At 35.7% G+C, this 22,116-nt stretch overlaps 1 protein-coding gene across 1 annotated transcript; it reads right to left on the bottom strand.

The window, feature by feature from the left end:
• Positions 1–352: 352 nt before the first annotated feature.
• LOC145786742 (uncharacterized) lies at positions 353–12,882 on the bottom strand. Its single transcript, XM_082598468.1, has 7 exons — positions 12,497–12,882; positions 9,198–9,316; positions 6,985–7,147; positions 6,106–6,253; positions 4,390–5,508; positions 3,831–3,888; positions 353–1,906 (listed from the first exon to the last, which is right to left on the bottom strand). Exons 1-7 carry the CDS (start codon positions 12,848–12,850, stop codon positions 1,900–1,902), a joined length of 1,968 nt encoding a protein of 655 aa, XP_082454594.1. The 5' UTR covers positions 12,851–12,882; the 3' UTR covers positions 353–1,899.
• Positions 12,883–22,116: the final 9,234 nt, after the last annotated feature.

The raw sequence follows: 22,116 nt of genomic DNA, 5'->3' as shown, positions 1-22,116 counted from the left end.
CTTGGCAAATTAGGTTGCATGGGTGACTGTTTGGCAGCAATGTTTCTAAATTGATGTATCAAAAACGCAAGCTCCCAGAACAACATTAGTTTACTACAGTACTGCTCAACGTCTGATGCAAAATCATTATGCCGCCTTGAAGATTTGAGTGAAAATATCACAGATTAAAAAAAATATCACAATTTTTTAAGCGCTTTATTTTCAACTAACTTGTCTCTACGAATTGCTGAGCAGGCAGAATTAGCTTTAGTTTAATTTGCTCCATACTTTTATTTGCTATTTAGTTTACTTTGAGATTCTGTTTTTCTATCACCACCTGTGCAATCCTAAGATATGTCACATCTTGTGAGATTAACGGCTTATTTATTGTTAAAACCTGTATTTAACAACAAAAAGTTCAAAACATTAATTGCATGAATTTTATTGCGTAATTTAATTACTAAGATGCATGGAATTAATGAAATAGAATTATGTAAAAGTTGACGTTTGTAAAAGTGAAACATAAAACACAATACGCAAATAGTAACCTCAGACAATAAAATCCGTCATTATTACATTCAGCTTCTGCTGACCTTAAACCAATGTAAAAATGACGCATTTTGCTGTCTGGAAACAAAACAATATGAACAAAAAAGTAAAAGTTAACAGAATAAGAAATCACCACTGCCCAGTCAGCAAAAGCAGTCCTTGTTACATTGATTCGATGTTTGCAGGGTCAATGCAAGAAAAACTGAATTGCTAGCTGGAAGATAGCATATTGAGTTGGAGCAGTTTTGTGCAACGTTGAAAAAACATCACTGTCATGTGAAGTTGGCTTATGCGCTATCAGTTCTGCAAAATGCTGTATTCTTGCATAATAAGTTTGCTAGTGTTGCAGAAAGAAAACTTTTAATATTTTTTTCAATAACTTCAAGTACTAACACCGACATAGTTTAACTTTAGCGATCACTTTACTGGATGTGGTTAAAGTTGATCATGTTTACTTGTTTTTACAAACAATTAAATTGATATCGCCATAACTTGAGCATGTATGTTCACAATTAGACCTGCTGTTTGCATTTTTTTAAGTTACTTTTCATACGTTTTCAGGCTACAAAGTCGTATGGGTAAATATTTTAAGCAACATTTTCCAAACAATCTTTTATGGTCGTTTGCACACAACATTTTATAGAACAACTAAACAATTAAATGTGTCAGTTCGGTTTTCAGCAATTACAGAAAATCAAAGAAATCAAACTAACTTACAAGCACTAAATTGAATGGAACTAAAGCCCTGTATTTGAAGGAGAAAAAACAACAGTAGCACAAAAATGAATCAAATAAAACAAAATCATGAAGTAAGTATCCCTAAGCGTTACGTCATTTTGAAAAGTTTTGTGCGAATGATTGAAACTGCAGACAACTGGGACTATTCTTCGTGAAAGGGGACTACTTGAAATAAAACTATTTCACAATAAAAAAAAGAAATTTTGTTCCGTTTTGACATCTAACCTCTTTCGTTATGCGCTTGAATGAAACGTACAAGTGTGTCACAACACAGAAAGCGTCTTGAAATATATTATGAGTGCAGCATGGCTTCACGCTACAAGTATAGCAACCAATTCTATTCCAGTAGACTTTAAAAATATTTTATACTATTTTGCGTAAAACAGGCAGCAATAGATCTTCAGTCATTCCAATTTCCCATTGCGCATCGCTGACGTCAAACAGTTTGCATCTCCAAAGTTTTACATCACTCTGAGTCGGTCAGATTTGAGACAATGCTCATATCACAGTGTGCATTACAAGTACACCGCATGCTCTGTTTGCAGAAGATCCTGTGGATTGCCATGACCATAACAAAAAGTCCACTGTGCTATCTTCGACCAGAAATGCTTTGTTGTTCGATCTCATATGAATTTATTTCCTGCGCACATTGGATTCACGTTAGTACAGCTAATTGAGAGACACGTAAAGGAAACATTGAATACCAGCTCAATAAAAGTTAAAATCAAAACTACAAATTCCCCAGAATCATTGATGCATTCTTTAGTTTAGGAAGTGAAGAATGGCCGATGAAGTCAACTTGAGTGGACCTCAACTGAGAGGAATAGGATTGATTAAATTTATTGGTTCATTTACGTTTTAACAGTTCCATGCACTGCATGTGTTTCAGTAACAAAAAAATGCTTTATTGGTATCCTCTGTAGTTTATTCTTCAAACATGGTAAATATGAAAACGTTAAGGTCTTACTCCCAACACTACTGTTGCAGGACAGATAGTTTCCGAAACAAAAAGCTTACAAAAGAATCAATAAATTGTAAATCATCTCAAAAGCGTGCATGAATTCATTTAATTACATTGCTTGGCAAGGTGGCAATAACAGGGAGTTCAAATGTAACGTGACAATGTTTTTGAAGCCTCAGTGTCTTCACGGTCATCAATATTGTATTATCTCATAAAGCGACCACTACACTAGCAATTATCGAAGCAGGTTAATAACAAGTAACAGATGAATCAGAGCAGGCTGAAAAATTTACTCCAGATTTCCTTGTGTCTAATCTACTATCGGGAGCTCTTGAGGTTTCTTATTGAAAGCTATCATTAAATTGTAATTCTTAGATTTTAACCTACTTCATGACCCAAAGTGCGGTGGATGGCGCAACGGATAAGGCGTTGGCTTTCCAATTATGCAAACCTGGTTCGACTCCCGGCTTCAGCTGGTTGTTGATAAACACCGCTCACCTCTACCCAGGGTGTAATAAATTGGGTGGGCGTAGTTGCTGAAGTAAAGGCGGTCGAGAGAAAGGAACTGGCCACCCTACTCTCGTTAGTGCCGAAGGCTTAATATAATGAGAACCTTATCTTCTCATTCCCCAAACCTCAGTACCTGAGTATGGGACCCTTACTTACATGACCCAAAATGCTATCGATGCGGGGTTTTATAATAAGCTTATATGTCGTGCCTTGGTTGAAAAAGAAAGTTGTAGGCCATTTGTTTGTTTTCGCAATTACTGCAGTTCGTATTTGAATTATTAAGAAACAATTGTTTTTCATTTTATGTTTGTGTATTTTTCACCGAACTATAGCGTGAATTTGCTCAGTTTTTTACTTAAAATCTTCACTTTACTTTCGAGTAAGATGACTTTTAATGTGAAGAGAGGGGCGTTCTTCCCGGCTATCAGCACAAGGCTGAGCACTCGCTAGTACAGCGAGCAGCTGCGATTCGCTAACCATAACGGTGTAGCTTCCACGCAAGCCATTCAGACTTTCCAATCAACGATATGATAGCCCAGCCTCATGGGCGAAACACGTGTCTATCGCTGTCAATTCTTGCTACAAATCGGCTGCCGAGAAACATGACTTTTAATGTTAAGAAAAGTTTCAAAAGCAATAAACGTAATAACATGCTTAGTGACGTATTGTTTCAAGTCAAAATATTTTGATCTTGTAAAGATCGCAAAACATAAGAATGATTTTTATACTGCCGCAGAGTAGGCTAAACGACGCATTACGATTTACGACCCAAAATTATGATTCTGAAATCAAGTTAACCGCAAGATTGTCATTTTCATAGCAACTGCCTATCCCGATATTTTTGAAACAGGTTGATATTTTTATTAGTTTTTTTTTTTTGATAAGTGAAAAGAAAACTGTTTATTGATGGTGTCGCATGGGGTTATAAGTAACTATTCAAGCTACGTCTGCATAAATAAACTAAAAATACGCTTTAGAAAAGTCTTGATACAAAATAAACTCATCCTAGAGTTAACCGGCCATTTTAACCGATCATTGCTACCCACAATGCAATAGATATTGCGAATACGTACGTCAGCATGATGCTACTTACCTTGGCGATGCGGATGATTGAGGAAGCGGAAAGGGTGAACCATCACTCCCAGAATAACCTTGAAAGAAAACAATTGCAAATCAACAAATGTCGGAACCAGGGCCATTGAGAGGATAAATAGGTTTCAATGAGGTCCTTGGGCCCCAAATCACGAAATTTATAAGAGCAACAAACTACTGTAGCCTATATTCAACAAATACGAGATGGATGTTTCAAGTTTCCGAGCTCATTGGAAATGTTGCATGGTCCTGAAATCATCCAAGATCTAAAAGCACCCCCTGGACCTACCTGTGAATGTTATTGATTATATCGTTTTGTAAGTTAAGAAATCTAAGATTTCTGCTGCAAGTCGATGTGTGCATAACGTTTCAGTAAATATTTCATATGGTTGTGCTTCTCCAGACAGCAATATCCGTCCTTTTTATTAAGACCGATTTTGCTGTCTGAGTCTGCCCAGTTGGGATAACATCAGTCGAAATATAATGTTTACAAAAATTATTAACTAAGTAACACACAGCATAGTAAGCAAAATACGTACAAGCAAAATACATACACGTACCAGATAACTGCTCATTTTTTCGAGAGTAGTATTCTACGTTAGAAGCCTGAATGTTGGAAGATAATTGATTGTAACTTTCTTGCTGATAATACGGTGACGAATAAGAGGAATCAACAGAAGATGTTGCAGGTTTGGAAAGATGCTCCAAAGGGTAATAGGGAGTTGAACTACTTAGGTGGGGAACCTGCTGGTGAAACTGATGTTTTTGTTCTAGAGGAGTTGAAGATGCCGTTGGGATGCCAGATGCTGAACCAATCTTGGAAGGAAAGTTTTCCAAGTTTCCAGAATAGGAGGGACTTTGGTTGGGAGCTGGGAGGCTGGCTCTGAGATTCATGTCTGGCTGTGAGTAATAAGAGGGGTTTATTCCACCAGTTTGGGGGAGACCAAGTTGATCAGAGAATCGATAATTTCCTGCCGGTTGAGTTTGATCAGGAAATCCAGGCAAATACGATGATGCTATTATAGAGGACCTTGCATCCGGAATGCATTCTTGTGGTTTATTTATTGGAAATATGGGATTGGATGCGAATGGTTTTGCATCCGTCATTCGAGAACTCCGATGACTTAACATGTCCATCTCTTTTAAAGGAGTTTCTGTTTTAACTTGTGAAGAAGAAACGGTTTTGCTTGTCATAGCGTCTTGATATTCCGAGGCTGACCAGTTTGGAGAGTAATTGCAGTTGTTTGTAAGACGAGTGCTGTCAACATGGCCCAACATGGAAGATGGACTCAGCATGGACGACTGACGTTGGATGTTCATGGATGAGGCGTTGTATTTGCCTTCACTGTGGAATGATGGAGGAATGCTGGATGTTTGCTCATTACCTCCTTTCTCTGTATGTTGCGCATTTTTCTCGTTACCAGGAGACCATATTGATTTATTGTTTCTGTCAAAAGGACCGAAAGATGACTGCTCATGTTCGCTTGGAGGCATTGATGACAGTTTGGTTTTTCCGAGCACACTGACTTCATCTGATATTCTTTCAACATTATCACTTTGATATTCAGACCCATCCAGGCGAGTTTGGTCGATTGCTTCATCATTGCTGTTTGTGCTTGTGACTTTACGTGCATCGGAATCATCTGAATCCATTGAAGGAGCAATGTCGCTTTTGTCATCTGCAAAGCAAAGATTTCAAACAATGATACTTTGTTAAAACAAAAAGATCAGCGATAAAATAAAGACAGTAATATGCATTTTCTTTCTAATCATAAAACAGAATACTAAAGTCATGTAACTTTTACTTTGTGTGAAGCTTGAGAGGTTGCTCATTTTTTTGGTTTAACAAAACAAAGTAACGTTAGCAGGATTAACAAGTTTTATTACAAAGAGATATAACATAATTAAAAAATCAACTCAAACGTTTTCGACACGTACGTGTGTCCTCATCAGGAATACACGAGTATCACGTATGTGTCGAAAATGTTTGAGTTAATTTTTTAATTTTTAATCAAAATTTTCTTCGTTGAGCTCAAAAAGTGTAAATAGAAAACACTTTTTTGTTTAATGGACTGTTTCTCACATTTGTATTTTTATTTTCAGGAGCTATTTCACTGCGTTAAGTTAGGGACGGCCATTTTATAAAGAAGCAAAACAATGAGACTACACTCTACCTTTGCAATTTAAGCAGTAAAAATAATAAAACCAACATAACTGAAAATAAGCAATACACCTATTTTTATGAAAACTAGAAGAGATTAAGAACATTTGCTTACCTTGAGAGTGTTGAGATCCTGTTTCGTCGTCATCATCAACTTTTTTCCCGCCAGCATTGTTTGCGTCATTGGATCGGTTCTTCGGCACCCACGTCATCTTGTTTTCCTTCTTCAACCTTCGACGCGCGTTCGCGAACCACGTCGAAACCTGGCGAGAAAACGCATAGTTAGTTTAACTTTGAAGTGCCGCCTAGGTATTTGAAATGTTTTACTTTAAGAGTTAATCGCATGAAGCTGTTCTGCACTTGACAGTTATCGAAAACATTAAAAATATGTATAAGATTAATTTTATTGCTTAATGAAATGGAAAGTCTTCGTGTCTTGGATGATAATAATAATAATGTTAGTTTTTATATAGCGCTGTATCCATCGCAGAATGCGTTGTTCCACAGCGCTTTACAAAGCAGACAGTGTCAATGCAGCCGTATAGAGGCGCAACTGAGTACATTATTACCCGAATCCACTCCATTGCTCAGTGCCAAGCAGAAATTAGATTCAGTACCATTTTAAAAAAGTCTTTGGTATGACCCGACAAGGTATCGAACCCATGCCTACCGCGAGAATCTGGTGTGGTAAAAGAGTAGACCTCTGCCCCAGAGGCGCACAAGACGACGACGATTAAGACTGATGATGACGGTGGGATGGAGCAGCAGATAAGGCATTGGCCGTCTAATAATGCAAACCTGGTTCGACACCCGGCTTAAACTGGCTGATGATAAACTCTTCTCACCTCTACTCAAGGAGTAATAAATTGGGTAAGCATAGTTACTGAAGGTAAGGAACTATCCACCCTGCTCTTGTTAGTACAAAAGGCTTAACGACAACCACCTTTACTTTTTGTAAAGATCTGACGAAATCAACAAGTTTGTCGACGCTTACCTGAGTAAGGGTCATTTTAGTGATGATTGCCAACATTATCTTCTCTCCTTTCGTCGGGTATGGATTTTTCTTATGTTCTTGGAGCCAGTTTTTCAACGTATTTGTTGACTCCCGTGTGGCGTTCTTTCGTCTCACCCCATCGTTGATATCCATACCGTAACATCTTGAAAAAAGAAGAAGATTAGTTCTCGAAATATAAAGAAAAAGAAAGAAACATCAACAAACGTTTCTTCTTCTTCTGCTAAAGAAAAACAAAAACAAAACTGAATTTGTGAGAGACGAAAAATATCGATTAATAATGCGGAAGCTGCGCAAGGTTGAGTGGTGAAAACATTTTAGTAACGCTTGAAGGGACATGGGTTCGATCCCACCGGGAGCATACGATTGTGTATTGACAACTAAATAACCTGTTTGAAGGTGACTACAAATATTTGATTTCTTCTTTAGGTTTTTCGAGTTGCCCAAGACTAAACATAAGTCTTTCTAGACAACAAAATCTTTCATTGTTGCTTCTGCAACGTCTTCTGACGTTGAATCAATGTAAAAATGACCGATTTTGCTGTCTAGGGTTTATAGCTATTATTGTATACTACAAAATTTTGATTTTGTTTACTACTGAATTTCTTTGTCAAAAACTTTTCCATTACAAGTATGTGTTTCACTTCATTGTAAATGGCGCGCATATGTAGGGGTTTTATTGATTGGTATTCCATAGGTGGACGGTTTAACGTCATAGTCTTCTAGCATTCCATAGGTTCTCCAGAAGATAAGTCACCAGCTGATATTCCGTCAATAAGAACATGGATGGCTTCATTCCACTAATCTCAATGTTGGATAATCGATTAAGTATTTGGGTAGACCCCTAGCTTCCTTTGAAGACATTTACAGACGAAAATAAGATCATGCTGTTAAAACGTAACTTTCCACTTAGCCAATCAAGTTTGTTTGTGCGTTGTTTCAACGTAATTTTTGGAACGCAATATGAAACTGCCATGTCGTAATCTTGTACCCCCTTATAGCGACCCCATGTATTTTTTATTTGCCAAACTTTTCAGACGATTATTCAAACATTTGAACACGTCACAGCTTGTTGATAATCGAAAGTTTTCCGTGTAAATTTCCATGTCACGAAACGTCATTTTTCATGAAACAAGTTGCGCATAAGCACATGTGAGTTTAGCGCCAACTTGCGGCTGAAACACATATCGACTCAGCTTCAAAAACATTTCAGTTTGATCATTTTTCTTACTCTCAAAACTCTGTAAACACCTTGTATTGGTATTAACGGAGTTTAGACTTATATCTTTGATCAGTGATCTTGCGAATAAACCACAATGATACCATACTAGTAAAACGGAGATGTTCAAACTTGAAAGTGCCAAGTTGCAATCGCAAATCACATTCCAAGTGTGTTGTATCGTACTCCCATTTAACCTTGAAAACGCGAACCTTTTTGTCGATTTTCTTAACGTCTTTTTACAATGTAGCAACAAACATATAATGCAGAACTTCAGCCATGGTTTGTACATGCGATGAAACCATTTTCAAATCCTCCGGTGCTTTGTAGCCGAAAGCCAACAAAACAAAGCAACTCGTGTAAATAATGCTAATCACATTTTTATGCTGTTGCTGTCAAATCAATGTGATTCAAAATACGGTAGTTTCAAATTTTTTTTCTTCGCGCAGTTTTTTATTTCTTATGTAAGATTATGTTGATATAGCAATCGCCATTTTGTGTGATAATTTCAGTTTAAACTCAATACACAACACAGGTCAAGTTTTTTCACTTCCGTGAGCTCTTTTGCTAACTGTGAAATTTTATTCTTGTCAGTAAAACGAAGCATGACAAATTTCATACATTTTACTGAAATGACTTTGGCAAAAAATGTGTGGTGAAATTTATTTTCAGGTTTACCAAACCACTTAAAAAGATGCGACGGAATTGAAAACAAAAAGTACTAATGAAGCACATGGACTGCAAGTCAACATCATTGGGAATCATGAACGCCAAGTTCAAGATAGCAGGTTACTGAAGCTGGAATAAACTCAGCCACCCAGAACATCATTTCTTCAAAAACCTATGTAAAATTCAGCAAAAAGAAAAATTTTTCAAAAATCTTTAGACGAGGTTGACCAATTGCCTTTTCATTGAAGAGGTATTTTGAATACCAATAACACTTTTCAAGCACATACATTTAAAGTAGGTGACTTACCTTTCGTATGGGTACTGGGTACCAAAAGTATTTTCGTACGGATAGTATGCTGGGGGCGGTTGGCCATAAGCCCCAGGCCAGATGTCTCCCACGCTGGGCTTCATTTCATATCCGTCACCCTGAAATTTGGAATTAGTAAAAATTCATGGGTTAAAATAAGCTATAACCACCATCAGCAGATATTAACGGACCATTTTTATGCTTACAATCAGAAGCAAATAATTGAAAGTGTACCTCACAGAATAAACTAATTATTTACATAAAAACTTTTTATCATTACAAACTGTATTATTAGCTTTTTACGCATCTCCAAAATAAGCTACTGATTTTTTTTGTTTTCTACTTAGCCTATACTGTAATGCACCATTGTCAAACCTTGCAGTTTTGCAGCTATAAACTATTTAACTGAAAGTAATTAGCACATTCTATACGCTTGTCAAAAAAGGGGGAACAAAATTATAATCTCCTTTTGAAGTCAATCTTTGTCATATTTAATTCTTTTCAAACCAAATTTAACATATTGAAATCAAAGCTGCATCCTTTGCAAGGCTAATACAGCTGAAAAAGCGCTCACCGTAATATTGTTGGCTAAAAGTGTGTATAACATATAAGTACCAGGCGCGTGTTAGCTTGCCGTCAGGGGGATTATAGGGTGGGTAATAGACTAAACTTTAATCAATTCCCTTCCTTTCTATATTTCAATAGTTTCTTACTTCCTGACTGAGTCAATTGTGTTTGAGTAACAAAAGTTCGCAGTTCTTAAGCTGTGCAATTCTTTACTTTGTTATTTCTTTGGTCATTTTTTGTGAGTGGAACAATGCTTTGTTTCGCTTACTCAACCGTAATGAATGTAACTTCACACTTAATTGGAAACAAAACTTTTGTTTGTTTGAGAAAAAATTACTGTATTTTATAAAAAAAATTTGTCGATTACGACATTACTGGATAGTGTATATTTACATTTGCTTTTACGAAGACTAAAAAACGGAACAAAGTGTAAGCATTTTACAGAAAAAAAATACACTTTTAAGCGTGACTTCGTTTCTTTCCTTTGCTAATTTTAGGACTGTGGAGTCGGTGGGATTTTGACCTGTCCGAAATCGGAGTCGTTAAAAAAAAAGCTGACTCCAACGATAATGACATCAATAAGCATTTTGTTATTAAGTATCGACACCAAACGGAATTATTGTGCCACGCCCTTGGAAAATTGAAACGACACAACAGGGCGTCACCACGCACAGTGTGAAAACCTCTGGCTTGCTACATTAAATGGTAGGTAAAGGTGAGTCCCATACATAATCCAAGCATGGGTGGATGAGAAGATAAGGTTCTCATTATACTAAGTCATTGGCACCAACGAGAATAGGGTGGCCAGTTCCTTTTTCTCAGCCGCCTTTTCTTCAGCTACTACGCCTACCTAATTTATTACACCCTATAGGTAGAGGTGAGCGTGTTTTTCAACAACCAGCTTGAGCCGGGAGTCGAACCCAGGGTTGAATGATTGGAAAGCGAGCGCTTTACCCGCTGCCCCATCCCACTGCCTCAGTTAACAGTAAAAAGTTAAAAAATGTTTAATTTTCATTAAAGTGCAAAACTATAAAGCAACCACCTTTTATACAAGTTATTTTCAAAGAATTTTTTTTTTCTTAACTTTTGCTAAACCAATTTTCAATAATGAAACTTTTTTTTTGAGTTGCTCACATATTTTTCTCCAATTCAAGAAATAACATTAATTTAAGGTTGGTTAATAAAGTTTTCCAATAATGATGTTGAAAAAAGTAAAGCTTCATTGAAGCTTAAATTAGATTAAATTTAGGCCTGAAAGATGTAGTTTATCTTTAACTGTTTTTGTTCAAAAATTAAATATCCAACCACAAGTATTGTGATTTGTACCTTGGAAAGGTTGAAGCAAAAAAACAACATAATTCTGTAGAAAACAGCTAAGCATGTTGTCAGATTACCTGATAGTGATAATATAATCGAAAGATTACAAGGAAAAAATCTTGGGACTCGATCGTATAGTTTTTTATTTGTTTCTGTGCTGTTTAAAAGGCCCTGAATGTAAGCAATTCTATAAACTCAACTCAATAGATATTTCCTACACCTGCAGTTTTACACCGCTTGGTGTGCGTAGTCACATACATTGGCTTGCTTGGAGACTGCTGCAGGTAGAATGCCTCCGATTGATCGATGTGACATATGTCGCGTTTCATCTACTTACATTGCTTTTAGTAATCAAAGAGATTGACAATAAACAAACAGGTTCTTTTCTTGCACATTTTGTCAGTCAGATAATAATCTAAAGAGAAACTGTTCCTAATGAAAATACAGCATTAGCTTCATTGCTTCATGGTGTATTTGTAGATTTGAAAGAAGTTTAAACCATTGTGTCTTGTTTTGCCGCTTTTGATAACCTATAGGCTACTCTATAACTAGTGTTGTTACGCTGTTAGAATAGGTCCTAAACAACTCTATTCGATCATGATTAACGTTGATCTTTTACAGCAAAGCTATGTTGTTATTCAAGCATATAGGAGCCCACTTTGCCGTTGTAAATAATATATTTTAGTTATGCAGCCTATCTTATACCGCAAGGAAATAATTGTTTTATTTCCTTTGAACCGTAAGAAAAATCAAAAGTAAAATAGCTTAATGCATTAACACAGTATTATTCAGTAACTCTAATACTTGATACAAACGATTTGAAAGCAGTCAACTTTGAGTTATCAATTATCAAACAAGTATAAAATTGAAAAATACCCTAACACTATAAAATCGGGTTGTTATCATAAAGGTCTTAATACTCTATAAATAACATAACCCGGCGAGCTGAAAACAAAAAGTTTCCAGGAATGCTTGAAACAAAAAATTGATTTTTATCTTAAAATATTTTAAAACAAAAATTACTGCTGTGAAAGCAACCCAAAGTTTGATTAGAAGTAAGGCAAGACATTTATCGTATCATTTGACAGTTACCACAAAGCCAAAGTGTTGTGTATTTCTATAGAAATTTTATTTTTCATTTTTTAGTAAAATGGCCATATTATTAAACTAAGATGGGTGCACATTCTTTGCGACTGAAATAAATTGATTTTCGAACTAGAATTTGTCGAGTAACAATCTAACCTCACCATGTTCGGTAAATATTTTATTTTTCTAGCCTTGGCTATGGGTTTGTAAATATGGCAACTTGAAATAAAATTTAAAAAGTAGTCTACTTCTTAATTATAGCATGTTTTTAAACGTTTATTTTTAACTTTATCACAAAATGTACAATACATGAATTTATAGTTACTTACCAAAGGCCCGTAATACGGTGAGTGGTCTAGTCCTGTGCCGTAGTGACCACCCATGAGACCGGGAGCGGTTCCAACAGAGCCGGGAACTGAGGGATAATTTCCCGGCGAACTGATGCTCGATGAACCGGGCTGCGCTGAATAAATGTTCATGCCGGATAACTCAGATTGCACTCGGCCTGGGACAAAGTAGCCGTCGCTCGGTGGATAAACACCTTGAACTGAACCGACGATGCTATTGTGGCCTGAACTTGGTGCAGATACGGCCAAAGATGGCGGGCTTAACATGGGGTCGATGAAGTAACTTGTCAAGTGGTTTTCGTTTTGTTCCAATACAAGATTTTGCGAAATCAGCATCGTATGCAATGACGGACGAACGATTTCTTCAAATTCTTTCTTTTTTCAACACTGGGAAGTTCAACTGTACCACTATAATTTACTCAACACTGCAAAAATAAAACACTTCTGTCAAAAAATAATAATTACATGTATGACAACTTTTCATTGAAACGGTAATAATTTGTTCGCATAGTTTAGTCACGCTTTCAAGCTGGTTTAAGTGCGCGCTGTGTAAAAGTCGTCATCCGACCTCAGGCTCGGCTTGTCGTGCGAAAAAAGAAATTTCAAAGTAGAGAAAAAAGCCGTTAAACCTTCGGTATAATCTGATACCAGATTTCCTTCAGCTTTTTGCCACCAAGTGTTCTAAAAACAAACTTGCATTTTTTTTTTGAAAACAAAAAACTCTATTCTAGCAATGCATAGGCTACCACTAATAACGTAATCTACTGAAGGTGGGCTAGAAGTGTTCATATTTTTTTTAAATTGCCAAACTAGGCAAAACAACTATGAGAACACTTAACAAGATTTGTCTTACATTGGCAACATTATTCACACCACAGTATTCTAACTTATCTAACGAAAAAACAATACAAAGAGAATGTATGCTAAGAAAAAAGTTAACTTTAGATAGACGTTAAGAAACGAAATTTAACTTTTGAAGATAAAGGTTCACACAAAAAAGACGTTTAGCGTCCACTTTCCAATGCATTTTGACAAGGAAAACATTTTTTCTGAATAAAGCTGTTGTGATTTTTCTTACCAAAGTAAGAGTTTGCACTTAAAAAGTGTGGATGCACTGCTCACTTTGACGCATCAAGGACCTTATATCATCAGTAAAGCACAAAAACGCAACGTGAACGACAGGTTATTTGTTTTACGTGCAATTGCACACAATTTCATGAAAGTGCCAATAGGGTTTTCGTTGCGCAGTGTCTGTGGTTGACAAAAAATACAATTGTTTTGCACAATGTACTCAATTGGCTGTTGAATACAGTCATTAGTCCATCTATATCTGCAACTCTTTTGGTGCAAGGCTACAAGTCTTTCTTTAAACTTTTCTTCAATTGTGAAAGTGGCTTTGGTTGTCGTGTGATTTTTGTTTGGAATGTACTGGGAGAAAAAATCAATCAAAATGTATTACACAATATATTTTCATGGAATAAACTGCATGACCCAATAGCAGGTCTCACATTCTTATTGTAGCTGTCAAATTATCCACTTAAAATATAAATTATACTATATTCCGTACAACAAATAAACAACCAAGTATACAATACAAAAAAAATGTTGAAAGCATTATTTGAAAACAGACTTTCTTTCAGAAAATTCAACACTTGAATCTTTGATTTCATTATTTGCTCGTTTAATCACACTTTGTGAGAAAGATGTTGGGTATTCACTGCTCAGTGAGACTGGTAAATTTAAAACCAAATGTCCTGAGCACGCTTACGGGACTGGGTGTTTTGTATCAAACTGCTTTGTAGCAAAACGACAGGTTACTGCTTTTTTCTTTCACCCAAGAACAGAGTTAAAAACGTCTTAGCAATTCATGTGAACAATTTGCTGTTCTAGGTGCTTGTTCACATCAATAAACAACCATAACGTTTCATGTGTTCGACAGCTTGTTAACGCAGTGTGACGCAAGGCCAGTGCAAGTAGCGTTAGTTGAGTCAGAGAACAATGCCAAGAAACACGATAAGCGTTAGCAATCGTGTAAAAAATCGAAATTGGATGAAAGCTTGGCCATTGTTTAAGTTTAACTGTAATTTAATCTCTTCCTTATGAAGCAACAATCCTTTATGCACGCTTCAAGATTGCTGCAGTTTCTTCAGTAAAGAGAAGAAATCAAGGATTCTGTTTATCGGCTTTACAGAACACTAGTTGGAAAAAATTATGAAGCCGACATTTGTAGTTTCATTCACACTGTGCCGTTGTACGAACAGTTTTAAAAACCAGAGTTTCGTATGAGAATAGCTCTGGATTTCGCTTCATTATAGCTGCATAATTAATGAACTTAGCGTGGAAATGAGATAGTTATGTATTTCAGTCACATGTGACCCGATTTATTATTCATAAAAAAAAGCGAAACCGGAATGTAGGGGTGCAGAGTGTCTTATCGTGTTGAGACTCCCACAACTGTAGCGAGAATAGAAAAATTGGAAATTTTTGCCTAAATTTGATGTCATGGAACGTCGCATTTCATCTTTGAAAAAAGCATGACAGAGTCTCATACCAGATCAACAAAGTAAACTTATCCATTGATGTGAGCTAAGTCACATTTCTACACAATGAACCCACAAAAAGACACCCTTTCAAATGAAGATTAATTTGAGAACAAATGTTCTTTTAATCTTTTATTCGTCAAAAAACCTACTTTGAGTAGGTTTCAGTTTGCGCATCCAATTTTGCAAACAACCCAGACAGTAAAGATGGCGGATTTTGCTATCAGGAAAATATTGCAATGCCGGTAAGTCTTTGATAAAGTTTACAACCTTTCTATGCAACAAAATAAATTTGACGTTTCTGCAGTAGCCTACTGCTGTACTGCAATAAAACCTGCTTCTGCAGTACTGTAGTGTACAACTCAGTCACTTAGTTTGTTCACAAAAATGAAAACAACTGCAACATGAAAGTATGCTTCCGTTGCATTGGCTACACCCAAAAGTCATGACATGCAGCCAAGTCAAGTTTTAAGAGGAGCTAAAAAAGTTTAAAACTGCTCAAAGCCTAATGAAATTGTTCAAGGATTTCAAATAAAATAAAAGACATTCGTAGACGACTTTTTGCGATAATTTTGTCAAGTTTTTGATGATTTTGTCAATTTCTTTGAAATATTTATTATTAATGGATACTATCTTGTAATTAAATGTCTTTCCATCACTCACTATCTTCATGCATATTTTAAGACGACAAACAAGCAGCTTTCTTGGTCTTAGTACAACTTGAAAGAAGATCCAATTGATAACAAGCCACATATTTGTCAGTCATTTGTTAATCTTTTGATTTTTGTCGTGTGGATACAATAAACATGGCAACCCTTTGCTGGCTTTGATTTTCAAATGGAGTATTTCAATCGATTTCTAATCACCTCAATCTAATGAGACCATGGCTTCAAGGTTTCATGACTTAACCTCGATAAACGTTAAGAAAATAAGCATGTCGAAATTGTTTCTTGACCCGAAAGATAATTCTTGAATGTTTGTACTCTTAGGTTCAAATTGGTAGAAGAGAACCGAAGGAAAAACTTGAACAACCATTCATTGAAACACCAGTTAATTTGATTGGAATCTTAACGTTAAAACTCGGTGCAGAGAATACCAAAGACCGAACGTCACCAAGAAAAAAAACAACCATGATTGTTTTAAATAAATACACAAATAAGGAAAATGATATTTTCCAATCAAAGTTATTTGTTCCAAAGAAAAACGAAAGCTAAACTATAAAGTATAAACTATCAATTTGAAGATGATACAAATCAAAATATGTTGTTCTTTTTTCAACCACCCTGTATACATCACTAAATAGGCTATCTTTCTGCACTAGTAGGCTATTTTACATTAATATAAAGTACTCTGCTTCTCAAAATATACATTATAGGTGACATAATTACATTAAGTATCCTAAGTTAACCTTTTGGAGATTGTTGTATTGAGACAGCTTCACATTTCGCTTGTGATTTTGAAAATTCTTGTTCCGACAAAACTTCAAAATAGATTTCTAAATTTGTCCTTAAATTCCAATGATCCTTGCAAGATTATTACACATGTGTAATTAAATAATATAAACTAGTCATTAATGTAGATTTGAAGTTTTAAACTGTTGTCAGATAAACATTATTCTGAAATTTAACAATACTCAAATATATAATGCACAGATAGAAAGAAAACTCTGGCAAAGTGAAATCCCTGTCTTTTTCCCGGTAGATGCGTTCAAGGAGTGTGGGCGCCCATGTTAGTGATTAAATTACAAATGGTTATGGAATCTTTCTTTGATATCTCGCTCTATAGGTTAAGCGTAAAGACAGCATCTACCAGTATGCACTTACCACTATACCAGTTGGTCCTTTCCAGAAAACAAAATTCATCATTTTGCATTGCCATCAGTGTAAAAATGGCGGATACTTTTGGTCCGGGTTGTGAAACATGTATTGCACCAACTGATTGTTGCCGTTGCATGTTGTTTCACCAGATTTGGAAGATTGTTGGAGATTTTTTGCCATGCGAGTCTGTCATCAGAATATCTTGAAAAAATTTCAATAAGAAATAGTTTTATCTCTCCGTTACCCACTCCAACTCAATTCTGGTTTACTCTTAAATACTCTTATGTAACAGCTACACTAATATGAAATGGCTTGCTTAAAAGGGTGATTTATTATTTAAGATGATAAAAACTATTGAAAAAAATTCTAAAAATAATTTGAGCAATGCTAACAGTGACCAACAGTGCGCTAAGCATTCTTCCACAACTGTTTACATAGATGCCAATTTGAAAAGATATTTTTGTTTAAAGATCAAGCTTTGATGTCAATCATAACTATGCAGTTTAAGATAAAGACTTTATCAAAGTCATCTATTATTTTGTGCATCAGCGCAACTTATGACGTTAAACTGTTGACGATAACAAAATCATCTTTGTAAAATTCAAGTCAATCAAGGTTTGTGATGATAAGCTGGAATTTCGATTTCGTCTTTTCAGAGACAAACTGGATTTCTCTTGATAGGTGGCACATATTATCTAAAGTCATATTTTTGAACGTTTCTTCATTCCTTAAATTCCGCACTTTTCTATTGACAGACTCGTATCGTCAGAAAATCTCTGACAATCTTCCAAATCCGGTGAAACAACATGCAACTTCAACAACCGGTTGGTACATCCAAAGCAACAAAATCCGCCATTTTTACATTGAATTAACGTCTGCAGACGTTGAATCAATGTAAAAATAACGGATTTTGTTTGGAAAGGACCAACTATTGATGATGTTTACACAAACCAATGCACACTGGTGGATGCTGTCTCTACGCTTATGAAGCGAGCAATCGAAGAAGAATTCCATAACCATCTCTAGTTTAATTCCCAACGTTGGCACTCACACTCCTTGAACGCATCTACCGAGCAAAAGATCGGAGGGATAGAATCACCCGCATAAACGCGTACATTCGGGTGGATTTTGCGATGAACTGCTTTTCAACAAAAATAATTGAAATTTATTAATGTTTCAAAACTTTTAAAATTTGCACAAAAAATTCTGACGCGTTGTTGGTTGGATTCATTCTATCTTGGAAACCTTAGTTTAGCTGCTTCACAAAATGCTGGAAAGGTCACATCAAGCAACCTTTCTTTAGTTAAATTTTGTAGCCGAAAGTTATCCGTCTTACAACATTTTTGCTAATACATCGCTTCAATGTCTGAAAACGTGCGAAAAAGGAAAATCGTACTAGTTGAGACATTTGGTGTTACTTTGTTTATATTTTCAGTAGTACCTGAAGTGTTCTGTAAAATGTAGCTCATTTTTACAAAACAGTTTAAATGGAGCAAAATAGTCTTGCCTTCACTCAAAATAAAGCAGAAAGGTCTATGGGCGCATAAAGCGATGAAAAACCCATAAAGACATGGATCGATTTTTGAATTCTACGCTAATGTTATACTCAATTATTGTACTCCAATTATAGTCTGGCAAAACTTTTAGTGTGAGAAAGTCAAACGCAATATTTTTGTAAACTTTGTGTAATTTGTCGTCGTCGAATCTGCTAATGTGAGCCGTCATTGATGAATCAGAGACTGTATTGTTATAATATGATTATGTCAAGGCCAATGGTCTTGATTTTGAAGGGCGTCAGCTTATACGGTAAATAAGCAAGTCTAAATACGATTGGCTTAGCCGCTAATCATCTCAATCGATATGGAGCGACTTTGATAGACGTTCACCTAATGTTTATTGGCGTGCCATAATTCACGTAATATTTGTGCTTTCGTTTTCTTTGCTATCGCCAAATTTCTATTTTCCAATTTAATTTTCCGCTTAATCTATTGCGTTTGACATTTTCCCTCTTATCATAGATCACCTATCCGACTCCTCTAGATTAGGGTACGTCAGTAAAATATTAAGCCTTGTAGTTGTGTACTTTAAGTCGTTAATCTTATAGAAGCGCCTTCTTTGCTGCTGCCAGCCCTTTTGAAATATTTAATTTTCTGATTTCTATGCTTTATAAAAAGGGTCATCTCAAATTGACTTGCATAATTAAACGATCAGACGCGTGTTACCCGTCACTTCGTCGGACATGTTTACAATAAGATAGGAACAGTTTGATCTCACTTTGATAAGACACTTGCTTTCCAACGGCGTTTCAACATCACTTGGAGGAGGAATTAAAAGACAGTCGTTTGAATCAGTAAGCATCTATTTACGATTACATATTCAGTTGCAAGCAGAATCGTTGAGAGAATAACTTGGGATCGATGCCAACAAGATCCTCAGCCCCCAATCTAAGACACGTCTTTATAACAGAAACATCTAAGGGAACAATACTATGAAAACCATAGAGGAAAGTGGCATTTTTTTCATAAAACAAAAACAGAAGTTATTTCTCAAAAACATAGATTGGATGCAAAGGTGTATAACCAAATACGACTCCTTCAATTTTCTGGTAACTAAAATGTTGCAGGGTTTTAAAATCATCTAGGACCCGAGTCCAAAAGTACCACTGGACCTCCCTGTTAATGCAACCTGTTGCAAGTGTTTATGATGTTCAGAAAAATCGATATTAAATTTTTTAGCGATACAAAAAAACAGAAAGTGCCAGATTTATTTCGTCAACTCAGCATTCATGTGACTAATAGTGGTTAGCTTTTCGTATTGTGAAAGTGTGTAAAAATACTAAACAAAAACGCAAAAGTGGGAAAACAAAATTTTTAGTCAAAACATTTTCTCCAAAATTTAGCTATTTTCATTTTCTGCTCAGCAATTGATGTTGATACAGAACAAGAAAATGATTTAGTTTCTGAAACGTTTTCTGAGCCAAGAGTGGAATTTCAGCATTTTCACTCTGTTCAATTCATGGCAACTGATCATCCATTTCAAACAATTTGATTCAAAGCAAAGTCGAAGAAGTGCGACTTTTCATGTTTGTCTTTACTATTGTATAGCATCTCTTGCTTATAAAGTTAATTTTCAAACATCTATTGAACGCGTAGGCTATAACAAAACAATTGGTCCATACATAACAAAAGTATGCCTGTATAGTGACTCACTACTTGTTTACACAATTGCAACAATCCTTACATTTACGCAATCTAATATTTTTCGACTTTCAGAAAATTATTAACATTCATTACAACAGCGATCATATTATACAATCTTGCCCAACAATGCAACAACAGCATCCAAGTACCATTGGAGTAATTGTTGCATGAATAAGTCAAAATACTATCATCTATCAAATATTATCAAAAAAATATCATCGACAAATTTATTTGAAACAACTAATTTTCATGACTAACGACTCTATAATACCAGATGATCTTCAATATCACTTGAAGTTACTGCAATGCTTATGTAGTCAAAAAATGCTGAACGGTTTAGCAGATAAGTAAATGTGCTTCGGTAATTCTTACATATAAAACAATAATTTTTATTTACATGTAGGCTACTGTACAATGTACATAAGTGAGGTGATGTTTGACCTACATACAAAACTCGTGATGGCTTAAAACTGGCCAATTAAGCGCGTTTTATAAATTTCGTTGACGTAGTGATTTGTATTTGTTTGAAAAAATCAAACCGCATACGGTACCAAACTTTTGTATCGCCATTTCAGCTATTTAAGTAATGTTGCATTGCACTTGCCACTAATTTGTACAAACATTTCCACCACATTAGAAAAAATTTGAGAACAAAGCAGTCATTAGATATCCATGTTTTCTGTAACCAATATCATTTAGTCTTGTTTTCCCTTCAAAGTTCTAGTTGGGTGACTCGAGAAGCAAAGTTCTGTTGGTGACGAAATTTCAATAAAGTACGGTAGCCCTTATTAGAAAAAAAAAAACAGTTTTAGATTTGGCCAAATCATAGTTTTACCAAATGACTGCTCAAAACCATCTTACTGTCATTGCGTTAGGGGCTTTTATATTTGCGTGTATTTTGGCGTTTTTGCTCTAGTTGCGACAAAAATGAAAACCAACAGCCGCCATTTTGTCAGTTTTGAATTGAAACGTCAAGCAATGTACTCTCGCTTATCCATTAGTTCTAACTCTTTGCTTCACCTATTGAACAAACGCCTTTTCCGTTTGCTTCTGGCACTACTCTACCACGCTCGAGCATTTTTTTTTTGCAGTGTAGCTTGTTGCGCTGTGGTTGTTCTTTATTACTGTAGCTTAGGTCAAAGCTGAAATTGCAAACGGGTTTTCCAATGTGTGGGTTAAAAATTTTTGAGCCAACGACAAAATGAAAGCAACATGTTCAGCTTCGTTGTGTCAGTAAATTGTTTATTTTGTCCATTTTCACGTAGAAGCTGAGCTTGATGTTTTTGAGAACTGGCTAAGGGTCTTACGATATTTTTTTTTTACCTGTAATCTTTCTTTGTACTTTGGTTAAAGAACAAAAAGAAGCCAATCGATTTGTTGAAGTTAAACGTAATAAAAATCTGAATTCACTTGAGCTTTACTTTTGTCTCAGCTCTCAGCACACTGCCTAACATAGACGACAATTCAGTATTAGTGTTTGCGCATTGACAATTTGAGTTGCGAATTTGACCTGAATTTTAATGAGCAATCAATCTAGCCTTTCTAGTGCACTCTTCGTCGCTTTCAGATTGAGCCTACATTAAACTTAATTTTCAAAAATTTCCAATTTATTAATGCTTTGTAAACGTACTTGGTGGATCTACCTTGTAAACAGCTTATCTATGTTCGGATGCGAAATGAACTAACCAGGATTATGGCGTTTCTATTGCTTGAAAAAGTGCAAAGGTTCCTTTCTCTGGTATGACGTTAATCGATAATTTCCAACTTTTTAAGTCACCACACGCACACATTTACCTCCTGCAGCGTGAGAAGATGAACCTGCAAAAGCCGCATACTTTCGAATTTGTTGGCTGTAGGTTTTACGTCAAGTAACATCAGCAGAACGTCAACACTTTTTATTTTTTTGATTGGCAGCGCAACATGGGTATTGAAAACCTTGAACTTCATTTACATAGAGCGGTTTTACACGTTTTGTTTACTGTGAATAATTGCCATCTTCATGATCATTTGAAGATGCTGTCTTCATGCACCTCTTACGATGTCTG

Source organism: Aplidium turbinatum, chromosome 17 (assembly GCF_918807975.1).
Source record: "Aplidium turbinatum chromosome 17, kaAplTurb1.1, whole genome shotgun sequence".
NCBI classification, from domain to species: domain Eukaryota; kingdom Metazoa; phylum Chordata; class Ascidiacea; order Aplousobranchia; family Polyclinidae; genus Aplidium; species Aplidium turbinatum.
This window is presented reverse-complemented; position numbering and strand designations above follow the sequence as displayed.